This window comes from Ptychodera flava, chromosome 10 (genome assembly GCF_041260155.1).
Source record: "Ptychodera flava strain L36383 chromosome 10, AS_Pfla_20210202, whole genome shotgun sequence".
NCBI classification, from domain to species: domain Eukaryota; kingdom Metazoa; phylum Hemichordata; class Enteropneusta; family Ptychoderidae; genus Ptychodera; species Ptychodera flava.
This window is the reverse complement of record NC_091937.1, coordinates 33,252,387-33,265,216: the sequence shown is the minus strand read 5'-3', so window position 1 is coordinate 33,265,216 and position 12,830 is coordinate 33,252,387. Positions and strand designations below refer to the sequence as shown.

General features: G+C 37.9%; 1 protein-coding gene across 3 annotated transcripts; it reads left to right on the top strand.

Annotated features, from left to right (window-relative positions):
• The first annotated feature begins 366 nt into the window (after positions 1-366).
• On the top strand, positions 367-9,578 carry LOC139142574 (uncharacterized). Of its 3 annotated transcripts, none has more exons than XM_070712556.1 (9): positions 375-823; positions 1,945-2,094; positions 2,245-2,337; positions 2,732-2,795; positions 3,220-3,296; positions 3,953-4,058; positions 4,418-4,631; positions 5,770-5,934; positions 6,459-9,578. In XM_070712556.1, the coding sequence occupies exons 1-4, from the start codon at positions 591-593 to the stop codon at positions 2,793-2,795; spliced, it is 540 nt and encodes a 179-aa protein (XP_070568657.1). In that variant the 5' UTR covers positions 375-590; the 3' UTR covers positions 3,220-3,296; positions 3,953-4,058; positions 4,418-4,631; positions 5,770-5,934; positions 6,459-9,578. The 3 variants fall into 3 exon arrangements, with proteins under 3 accessions (XP_070568658.1, XP_070568657.1, XP_070568656.1); XM_070712555.1 differs by having other exon boundaries at positions 389-823; positions 2,736-2,795; XM_070712557.1 differs by lacking the exon at positions 2,245-2,337 and having other exon boundaries at positions 367-823; positions 2,736-2,795.
• The last annotated feature ends 3,252 nt before the right edge of the window (positions 9,579-12,830 follow it).

Sequence of the window (12,830 nt, the reverse complement as noted above, 5' to 3'; positions counted from 1 at the left end):
ATGTTATATGCAAACAATATACACACATACTTTCATATTTTCATACACAGACACACATAGATAATGAGTTTAGGTAGACAGATAGACAACATTGGCGGATAGATGGCTAGTCATACATACATACATACATACATACATACATACATACATACATACATACATACATACATACATACATACATACATATATATATACATACATATTTATATACATACATACATATATGGTTCAAATATATGGTTTTTATGCGTATACGTGCATTATGAATTTTCTGTAATCAAAAGACAACCGCGACAACACAGAGACGGTTAATGCAATCGATACATACGCATTAAATTTAGCAATATATTGCGTGATTAAAGTTCCATAAGCTGTAACTTTTGACATTTTTTTTCCTATTTTTGTTTTCAATGATGACTTACTTATGTTAATTGTCCAACCAAATAACGCAGAGTCACACATTAGTTGGGATCGCAACGCATACTATAGGCCAACAACGAGCGTTTTTATATCGCCAATTTCCATTCTTGTCCGGACTGGAATACAACACTGTTGACACACGAAATGCTACGTAATTCTTCATGTGCGCATGCGCATACCGTTCTACTCACATTCAACATGGCGTCGCTCGACGAAGCAGAAAAGCGAAAGCGTCCAGCGGGCCGGCCGCCGAATACCTAGTGATTCTGCTAAGAAACGGGCTAAAACTCGACGGAATGCTGGTAAAATAAATATCTGGGAAGAGATAGATCGCTGGAAGACAGTTAAAGAAGACAACAGTTTGCAGTCAAATGCCGAAGTTGCACGATTTCTGATCGACCAGTAAGTACCCCCACCGTCCAAAGCGATGATGGTCGCTTTGTTTGGTGGCATGATGTTTGATGCGTTCTTTTTTCTGCAAGTCGATGCTCGGACAGTATTGAGAAATTGTGATTAAATATACGAAAATGCCCTCGATTTTATGACTGCCTTTGTCTTGATTCCGTTGTTATGAATTGACGTGCGATGTGGTGTAGTATATACCGCGTTCATTGTAACTTGCGTTGAAACACAGTCCCTCTGTGGGTCATGGATAGAGGGACTGTGAGTGTGGTTGAAACTTGAATCGTGACCGTCAACCCACGAAATTTATACAAATAATTAGAACGCCACTCGGTACAGATTCTTTTTGGACAGTGATAAAAATCATAGTAGTTGTAACTTGTCCTGTAAACGCACATGCGTGTGATGGGTAAGTCTCCAAATTGTGTTTGCATTTTTTCAGATATAAATTGTCCATTTCTGCTGCCTGTGCCTGTGAATGCATCGTAAACAGATCACATCTTGTTAGTGCCAAGTTTAATTTTTTAACCCTGTTCATCGAGCCGTTACCCCAGCCATGGAGCTGGGCTCCATGCAGTTTTGCAAGCATTTTCATTCAGCCAGTGCTTCCCTGTTTCTGAGTGTTTTATAAGTGGGGGACTGGTGAACCGTGATGTACATCTTGTGATAATCTTGTTCTTGAAGAACACTGATTTGTGCTGACCCTCCAGTAGCCTTCCCACTGTTAAACAGTTTGCTTATTGTACAACTTGGATACTTTGTTGTCCTCTCGAAAGTGTTCAGTTTTGTACTTTGTCCAATTTTGGAATGTACCATACCACACTCTCTGCTAGTGTGAGTTGAGTATAATAAAGATTGATTGATTGATTGATTGATAATGTGCAAACGTGTGTGCTGGGGAAGGGGCAGGTACATTCAGATGTAAATGTTATATTTGCGTATAAATGTGAAGTTTCGTGTATTTCTCTTTTCATTGCACTGAAATGAGTCACAAAGTACTGCCATAGTATTTTAAACTTATGCATCGACTGCTGTGAAAAATAGGACATGACAAGGAGGTAGGAAGAGATAGGGTAACAGAGCATTATTGAGACTTATCCTTTACATTTTTTTCACACAAGGTACTATGCAGTTCAACCTGTCAGCGTTTCCCCCTCCACTGTTAATGCTGTAAGTGCACCTATGATGTCAACCCCAGGTCCAAACAAAGAAACTCTACAGAAAATATCAGCCCCTGAAGTGTCTGAAATATCAATGGATTCGGATTGCAGGTAAATTTTTAAAAAGTTGCACTTTCTATCAGTAGTAGGTCTATGCAAAATATTATAATGAGTGCAGCTGCTGTAGTGGAAGACATACCAGCTAGTAATTCTTATAGTTGCAGTCAGCATTGCATTTGACTCAATTATGTTTTCTTTCAGTATTAAGGTTGGCAGCACGACACTGACAGGCATGTCTGCGATTGAAGACAGTGGCAGTGATTCAACAGATGGATATAGTGGTGTACCCAAAATGTATGCAACATTATTTATAATTTCTCATAACTGTTGAGAACATAACCAGTGAGCCATTTAAAGTGATACATCCAGTGTGTGCAAACTTAGTATTCATGATATTCTGTCTTAGCTTAGGCATTAAGATCAAATCAGATCTGTAAGTTTTAATGTTTAATAATGTTCAATGTTGTTTTTCATGGAGGTATAAACTGACTGTGTTAATGTTGCACGGTCGTGAGCAATGGGTGTATATCAGACAAATATTCACAATGTGTGACTGTTGTGTAACTGTCCACTGGTATATGAAATTACAATTTACATGAGAACCTCTGAGCCCTCTCAAAATAGTAAACTCTATCAAAATGCTCTTTTATGTTTGTTATCATATATGAAGCTCTAATTTTCCACTTACACAGGAAAGAAGAAAAGAGAAAGAGTGTGAAGAAGATGTCAGAGTCATTCATTTACCCATTTGAGTAAGTTTATATTCTTATCTTGAAAATACATGTACTGTGCTGTATTGCGTAAAAGTGGAAGTTGTACTCAGGCAATGTTTGCAGTCATACAGCAGCATATGAATTTGAGAGTTGACAAAGTTACACTTGTACCACTGAATTATAACACTATTGGTGATCTAACATGGTTTATCACGTGTGACCATAGCATTCAACAGTAGAAATGTATTTACTTTGTTCAGATAACTGTTACTTCTTAGATGTGACTCAAGAATGTGATCCTGAAGATGATGATGGATGGTTGATGCTGAGGATGATGTTTATTTTGTAGATTCTTTCAATTTATTTACTAAGGTGAAGTGACAAATTGCATAGACAAGTGTTGTTAATCATTGTTACATGAACAACTAAGTTTTGATTGATAAACATTCATTTTCCCATGCAGAGAGAACAAACTCAGATCTGAAACACTCACATGATATTTGGCACACAGCAAAGAACCTTGGAAAAAAAATAGTAAAGGTAAAGTGAAGCCTTTGTTCCCATTTGCTGTATGTGTACATGGCACATGGAGCAATAGTTTGATATGTAGCCCTTTATGTTTTTTGTATGCTATGACAATCAATTCTAATGCTAACTTTTATGGGATCAGTCAGCATCCATTGCATGCATGTATGTACTCTGACTTGGATATTATCATAAATTGGAGGTACAATTTCATGCTAATTGATGTGCCAGCTCCAAAAACATAGAAAAGAACTAAAACAATGGGAAAGAGGTCAGAAATCAAACTTGCCAACTGTCTTGTTGTATGATGATTGGCTTGTAGGTACTTGAGTAAGATTTGTGGTTTTATGTGCAATTTTCTATTTTACTATTTTCTTAATGTGTGTGTTACTTTAGAGCTTTTGTTGGTTACAGCAATACTGAGACCAAATAAACATGGTACAATATATTCCACAAATACATGTATTCTGTGCAAACTTGGAATGTAGTGCCATTGACACAAACATTTTCCCAGTTCTAACTAGTATATCATGTTTATTTCTCATGCCATGGAAGGCAAGTTTGTAAGCCATTTGTCATGTGCAAAATGTCTGCTGACCTTTATTAGAAATTTGAAAGTATTTTCATGACTTGATTGCGTTGTTGACTGAACTGAAAACTTTGTATTTCAGGCTGGTCAAGTCAAGGAGTGCAGATTACTCCTGAAGTGGAGCAAGGATATTGTAAACCATTTTTGGCACTGTTGTAAAAATTGCATCAAACTATGAAGAGTTTCTGGTAAGTATCTTATTTGTTTGTGTAAACATTATTAACGTGTAACACATGATTTGAAGGCAGATCATAAAGAGACAGTATTCAGAGAATGTAAGTAATGCAAACTTTGAATCTATGCACTGACTGCAAGTATATGTATAGAAAACGTATTTGTGTCATTGAAATACTGATGGTGGACAGATGCTTAATTGTCACAACAGCTCCCAACAGCTCAACAGCTCAACAGCTGGTGTTATATGTAGCTTCTACTACATATAACACCAGAAAAACTGGCTAAGTCAAGTAAACTTGAATATTCAGTAACATTTACAAAGTAATTCAACGCACCTAATGTAGCAGCATATTGTATCTCATTTTTTCAGGGACTATGGTGTAGAGTGTTGCACCATGTTTGTGGTGAACATTCATGGATACTTCCGTATTGTGAGGGTGTGAATCAGCGTAACCATGGTCCCCTTACAGATGATAAAGAGAGAGAGAGTGGTTGAAAAGCGATAGCCCAGCTCATGTTGCCCTGAGAAAAATTGTTCTGGACAAAACCCTCCTGAAGAAGATTCCATACTATCTGAATTTCAGGTAATAATGTAAAACATGACATTGTAACGCCCCCACCCCACCCTACCTCAAATGTTTGAAATCACCCTAATTCAATGTTGGCATACCTAATGTATGTGTTAATCAGGCTGCTGCACAATAGTGTGCATGTATATTTATGGTAATTTTGAAATAATGACAGATACTTTGACATCAGCAGTGTCATCTGAATATACTAATTTATGTACATTGCCAGATTTTGTTGCATGGCCTGTTTCATACAAAAGGAGTGCTAGTATGTCAGTAAAATGCTATTCTAAAGGTAACTCTTTACCAATTTCTGTGATCAAAAAATTTGACCAATTTTGAACTTTAACTCATTTGCATATTTCTGAAATCATCAAGTTCATTTGAACAAGTTCACTTCAAACCATTGTTCATCTGCACATGTACACAAGATGGAAGGTGCTGTGGTTCTCAAGTTTTTGTAATCGACCAACAGATATACAAGAACACATGTCCATCCATGAATACTAGTACATATATACATACATAGATTGGGTACAAACATACATATGACACTCATGTATTTCAGTCTAGTGAGCAAAAAAAAATAAATTTCTTTCTGATCAGCACCTTCCAGAATTATGTACAATACATCAATGTGAACTGTTGAATACATGTTTGGAAAGCCGACTGACTGACCTGAGCAAATACAAAATAAATGCACATCACCTCCCCAATTTTGGAAATAAGCCATGGCCAGAACCAATTCTTTTTTTTCCGTGGCTGACAGCTCCAATAAACCATTTTCGGAATCCATGAGACCTTGCATGACTGTGCAGTTTCATGGACATGTTTACAGGACAAACAGTGCCTGGCCCATCGCACTAAATACAGCAGAAAAGCTACAATTTTTGTAACTCTGCACCCACTCCAATTTCAAAGACTTGTACTGCTTGGCTGGCAACCCATTGCTAGTGTAATTACAATGGATGTATGTCTTGCAAGATATCATAATTGAGTGGTAAATCATCTGTTGCCATCTATAAAAATGGAGATGTGAGCTGAAATACAAATGCCACTACTAGGTCTTTATCTCAATATGTATGTCTTTGGAGGGGGTGACATGTCAAGTGTTATCGTTTACAAATTTTGTTTCACATTCTTCATTTTCCAGGCACACAGCTGAACGTGAGAATTTCAACAAAATGTTCTAATGTATGCTGCAAAGAGGTTTGCTTACAAACCACCAGTATATAGAGATGGAAATAGGTTGGCTGCTCTTGACCACAATGTACACACACAACAGAGAAGTGAGAAAGACAAGAAATGGTGAAATGATGTGAGTTTTATTGTAAAATTAGACAGGATCATACTTTCCGTTGTTTGAACAATTCAGATACACCTTACAGCCTTTCTATCCTGACATCAAGTGCAAAACAACATGTATGTAAATGCAGCCAAGAGAAGGTCAATGAATCAACAGTACCTGTGCTAAAATTGTTTCTATTGAAAAGTACCAGTAATTATGCTTTTTGCAAAATAAACTACAGTATGAAATTAATGGGTTACAGATGTAAACTTGTTAAAATGAATTGGATTGCTTCAATAATGAGCAACTTTGTAAATGTTTCCACAAATGTGATTGTTTTCATGGGCAACCAAAATACCAGTCACATGTGAAATAGTCAGCCTTGCCAACCCTACCCCGTTTATCAAGTAAACTCTTCACGGTGGAAAAATAATTTCCACACTGATATTATTTTAATAATACAAGAGATAAAGTTTCGCTGAACCTGTTTGATAGAGCCAAAATCATAAATATTCTTTATAGTTTCATCAATAAATTATTTATCAATGTTGTAGGTATCACAGACACTTCAACAAGAAGAGTGGGAGATGGTCTGCAACACCAGTAAAGGTTGACAAACCATACTCTTACATCAGAGACGTAAAGAAGATAATCCTGCAAGAGGCTGCAAGATCATCAGGGTATGCAAAGAAAGATGGAGCTACAGGATCCAAGGAGAATATCCTCACATCTGGCAGCAATACCACCACCACCTACTGCTTCCATTGTTCAGGAACAGAAATCACAAAGAACATAGAGGGGCTATTGCCAAGTATAGTGTGTAGAACAAAAAATGTCAAAACTCCAAGTTAGATCAGAAATAAAGGGACTGAGAAAACTGGTTTGCCAGGGGTTATCTAAGTCTATGCAGATGAAGTGTTGGGGCAAGGGGACACATATCTTCATCTGTTTTCATTTGTGTTCATCAACAGCCATTACTCACGTATGCTTAGACAGAGTTCTGTCCACAGTTGGGTCAAAGACAGTGAACTGTAACTTTTATGTACACATTCAGGTACCAGTACTCTCATTGTCATCACTAGGTCATTGGCAGTGTCTTGCTATTGTGTCAATCAACTACAGTTTCTTGTTCTACTTCTTCAAGCATGTTTAAATACTCAGTAGTCAGTGTGTCAACAATCTGTGTATATTATGTAGCAAGCAGTGTTCTTGTTGAATATTGAATTTCAATCTGGATGTCAGTCTTCAATAATGAGAATGTGTATTACAACATTACAACCATAACTGTATGCATTTCACTATGCATGAGGGAGTAGAACAAGAAATGTAGTTGACACACAGACAAAAGTAAAGGAAATACATGTATTATGAGAGTTACAGCTGTAGTGCTAATTTCAAAGATGGCAACTTTCCCATGTATGTGACATACTCATGTGCAGTGAATTTACACAATGTTTTGACATGGTATGAGGTAGCTTTATGAATGACAAATTTTCAACTTCTTGCATGAGCAGTACTAACGAGGCAAATATGTGCAACACTACCACATTGACATAATATGGATTCTACTAATCCAGTTTTCTTATGGCACAATCAGGGAACACTTAAGAATATTTACATTTCATGTTTTTTGGATAGAGTAGGACTTTCAGGCTTTCCTGAGGTTTTCCTGAAGTGTTAGCTTCCATACTAGCCACATGTATAGCAAAGGAAGCTATTCTTATACTATAGGCTGAAAAAATGTCCATCACTGTATGTATATATGTCCATCCATCCGTCCATATCAAATGAGGGAAAACAGGCAGAAGTGGTAAAAATCATGAACTTGGGAACTGTTGGCCAGATTGAGTTGATCTTTACTTTGTGGTTACTTTAGGTAGCCTCTATGTAAATTGGTCATTTTGTGCTGATATCTGCAATTGTCTATTTTCAGTGATTCTTCCATTATTTTTTATGACCTTTGACCCACAGCCAGTACCTTAGTGCAGGCATGGAGCTCCTACTACCTCCATGGTGCAGGAGAGACACCATATTCTCATTTTGCATTTACCCGCAGAGTAAGCAATCAACTTTCTTTTGGATATGGACCACTATGGGGCCAAAATTAATTTCCAAATTTTGGGGTGATCCCTTACCTATGCAGCTCATTTAAGCTGTAACTTGTGGCAAGTTTTCAGTATTCTGCTTCTGTATATCAACTACTGTGTCTGACTGTAATCTGTCATGCTGAAATTTTGAGTATTCTTTTAGTCAGCACAGATTGTATGTGTGTAGTAATCATTGTGTATTGTTTACAAATGAATTATAGTCCGGACTTGAGTACAATTTTGAACAATAACAATGTAGATTATACTTATATATAGGTTGTGTTGGTATGCTAAATATTTGGCATTAAATTACAGTTTTTGAGATTCAATGCAGAAAAGTGTAAGGAAACCACAAAAAAAAGTTCTAAAAAAATAGCCAAAAGATAAAGCTTATTGAGCTTTAAAATATGCACATGCCTAATTCTAGGCAATGAAGTGCTGAGGTCATGTTTTCCCTTGGACATGGCACAGTAAAGGACTAAAATTTATCCCGTAATTTCAGTATGACCCTTGACATTATTCACATCCAGGTACCTTTAATATTTCAGGCTACATAATCGTGTCAGGGATCTGGTTTTATTTGACATGGAATAATATAGGACCAAAAGTTATTGCCGAAATTTTGGGTAACCCTTGACCTGTGTATCTCAGTAAATATGGGCATGCCTAATTCCAAGCTACCCAATAGCACTACAGAGCTACTTTCTGTTTGAAAATAATGACCAGTATGGGACCAAAACTTTCAAACCAGATTTTGGGTAACCTTCATATGACCTTTCACGTCCTTCAATCAATGTCTGAACATTTACAATAGGTACACCCCGTACAGATGACTTGGTATTTATCTCACTTATTATGTGCATATCTAATTCTAGTTTAACCATTACAGCTGTAGGTCTGTTTTTTCTTGGACAGTCATCAGTCAAGTTTTTTCTCCAAATTTTCTGGTGTCCTTTAGTGATTTTTGACTTCATGTTTATCAACTTCAAGATATTTCAGCAGCTACAAGGGCCATTTTCGCATTTTTCAACTTGCGTGTAAATATGTTGTCACTGTATGGAAGTGGACGGAGTCATTGACTATATTTTGAACTTACCTTGATATGTGGATGTATGACAGAGGAGCATATGCAAAAGGTATCCATCTGTCCAGTGTATGTATGTGTGTTGATGCTTGAAAAATGAGGTACCTATTACTGTGATATTTGGTGAAGACCGGTGGGGGGTACTTTGGATGAACACGTTTGTGTTTTGTGTTATAGCTAATCACAGTGAGAGCACAGTGTCCTTGACATTCTTTTTAGGCCACTTACCTTCAGTGCCACCAAGGTAACATGTTCAACAAATGCTTTGTTTAGTCTTTGGTTGCACTGTAAGTATATTTGCCATTTTTCCAGTAAAATATGAAAATCACAGCCTGGAGTCTGTAGCATTCACGTTTTTCCACTAAGTCACACACTCTGATTTATATCAGTCAATTTTGCTTCATTTGGAATGCTAGGTGTGTTGCAAAACACATATTGACTGGCTTTTGGGTAACAGCAAAATTCTTTAACCCATCAGGACTCTGAGTCACCCCCCCCCCCCCCCAACAAAACCCAAAAAACAAAAACAAAATGTTTCCCTGGGCCTTTGGCCTCGGGAAACAGTCTGTTTTGGGGGATAACTCACAGTCCCTCATGATACACACTATGCTGTTACCCTCATGGCCAGTCAACATGTGTATACTGTCATAACATCAATGTAAAAAAATCTAGCAAATTAACAGGATAAGGGGAAAAATAGAATGTCTCTATATCTTTATTTACATTCATAAAAATACACTTTGTTCACATCATTTAGCTCTTTTGTAAATAAAAAAAACATTATGTATAAAAATGATGAACAACAGCAGTGTCTTGCTTCCACGTAAGAAAAAGTCTGTGGGCTCAAAATGCTTCCACCTGGAAAAAGCAACAGAACAATGGCATGAGGTAGAATTTTGGTCAATAAATAAACATAATCTATTAAAACTACAGAAACAGCTGTCTACTTGTTTGGTCCAAATGTTAGCTGACTCAAAAACACACCCGCTACCCCCCTCCCCCCGAAAAACATTACGGTTGTACTTTTGGCAAAAATATTTTTTTTTAAATACAGAAACAGCATTTATTCATTTAACAGTCGCTGGTTTCAAAATCCACCGTGCCAGAGAAAAAAATCTTCAACAAAACACTGAGTCGACTGCGGGATTGTGCATTTCCAGCCATTTTCTGCCCTTCAAATGTATTATTTGAACTTACTGTCCTAGCACAAAAGACAATAGATCACCATGTCATAACAAGGAAATCCAATATCAACATTGTTTTCCAACCACCATCTGGATTACAAGTCATGAACTGGGGCATATTGTTCCATGTACAGTATTGAAAAAAATATCTGAGACAAGTGAAATAACATGATAAAAGGTGACAGTTTTCGACAGTATTTTTCTCTCACGATGTAATGCAAATCGAACTCTTTTATTTTCAAAGTGAACAATGCCAGTCCTAAAAACAATACCAGTGCTTTGATTCGCATGTAATACATCAGCCCTTATTCATTTTCATTCTAACCCCTACCATACACATAGACCTTCCTCCGTGCCCGGCCCCTACCCTGTGTCAAAGACGAATCCATCTGTATGCGCCTTCGCGATCTCGATGTATGTACAGGCGTGCTCAGGCTGCTGTGCCGACATCACGGTCACTCTATGAACTTTCAACTGTCGTCGATCATCGAGAGCAGCAATTATGCGGATTAAATGTGTATTTTATGAGATTAATAGTCTAGGCAAACACCATCGCTCGAAAGCTATCGAATAGCATGTGTTTCCACATAGACTGCGCTCCCGGGTCCACGCATACAGTCTTACAGACACTACAGTTAGTACAGTACCGTTACTCACCGGGTTCGGAGCTCTAATGTTCTACATGTTCAGTAACAACAGCCAAAGAAAAACGACAAAAAGAACTCGCTCAAAGAGCATGGTATTCCAAACAATTTTACGATTTTGACAATTTAGATGAATCCCCCCCAAATAAAGATGGAAACGTAATTCACGATAGCTGGTGATGATACACGGACAATGTTTGGTGCCGCACCGCGACACAGGAAAATAAAACCGGCTGGAAAGTGTTTATTGCCATAGACTTCTAAAATCCCGGCTTGCCAAAGAATCAGTTACAAAATCAATACAAGGATGCACACTTCCGCCCGGTCCGTAACATCAAAGACAACAAAAGTATTTATATAGGTAATTTACTTACGCCTTTCTCCATTGTTGATGTTGACAAGTGGTCCGTGACCTCACAGGCACGTCTTTCTCCTTCACGCAAAATATCGAAGGTCTCGCGTGATCATCTACGTCATCACTCTTTGCGATCTTTACCACGTGACAGCCCTGCCGCGTGTAAACATAGGCCATGGAATTTGAAATCTGGCGCTTGGCGCGGCTGACTTTTTAGCGGTTGTGCGTCTGCGGGGGAGGTAATTTACGACTTATTTTTACCAAAACACATAATTTTGCAAGAACTAGACATATTTTATTGACGTTTCAAGATGTTTTAATTAACAAAAAAATAGGTAAAAATAGGTAAAAGTTACAGCTTATGGGCCTTTAAATAATACATTTTGATTGAGATCTCCTCCAGATGTCATTCTTTCAATGACGAGAGATATCTGTACTAGACTGTCGGCATGTTGTGTGGCCCGAGCCGAAACGTTCAGATGGATATATTGACATTGTATAGTTGGAGTATATCACTCCGATACTGCAACAGACCAGATCACCTTTCATAATTCGGGTCGTGATGCTTCGGACATTGCAGATGTGCATTTGAAGCTGATTTCTACTATGTTGGTACCGCTGGCCGAAAACGTACACAATAATAACATTATGTTTTCATTTCAAAAGAAATGCGATAAAGAAAATATTTGACCTGAGGAAGATGGCTGTTTTCATATCTTGTCATTAAAGTTATGGACAAAGAGGGCTTGTGGTGTGTATAATTGTGTTTAATTATTTACCATATCTGGTGTAAATTACCCAGCACGTATGTGTGTCACACCGGACGCTCTGAATTATCTCGTTGGAATTGTCAGCGAGACGCAAAACAGTGTGCTGTTCGCTAACACAAAACGCGCAGGCATTCAAACAAGAACAAATCCTGGGATCCGCCTGGAAATTATTAAACATGTCATCAGTTTCTCACTTGAGGCGCAGCGTTCTCATTTCCACTACTTTCAGTTTTGAACACGGAAAGCTATATGGCTTCTGCAACTACCATACAGCGCCGGCTTTGACAGGTGTGACGTAATGAAACAAACATGAATAGACAATATTGACTGGAACACTGAAACGTTGCTAATGGTGTCATGCCTGCAAGTTTGGCGAGCCAGGACTCCCTGGACCGACAGACAATTTAGCTCAACTCTCGCTCACAGAGCAAATTTTTAATTAGTGCCACTGTGTCTTTAATACAAAGTCTTGTCTTTGGACAAGCTCGATCCGCAAAACGATTTTTACGCAATCAAAGAACCGTCGCACTACGATTTGCCCATACTTTATGATTACTCATTGCGTATGTGTTTTTCTTCATTATATCAATATTTAGTTTCGTTCAAAAACTGTGTGAACGAGGCATGTACCTTGATAGACGAGTTGCCAAGTGTGTGAACAACGTCGGCGATACACGGCGTTAATTGAACAACGGGATTACTCTCGACGCCCCCGAAAGTTCGGCAAGAGTAGAGACCTGGATCGAGTTAATAACCAACGTCAAATCAATTGAAAACTAAATAAGCTTATGTGATTAAATCG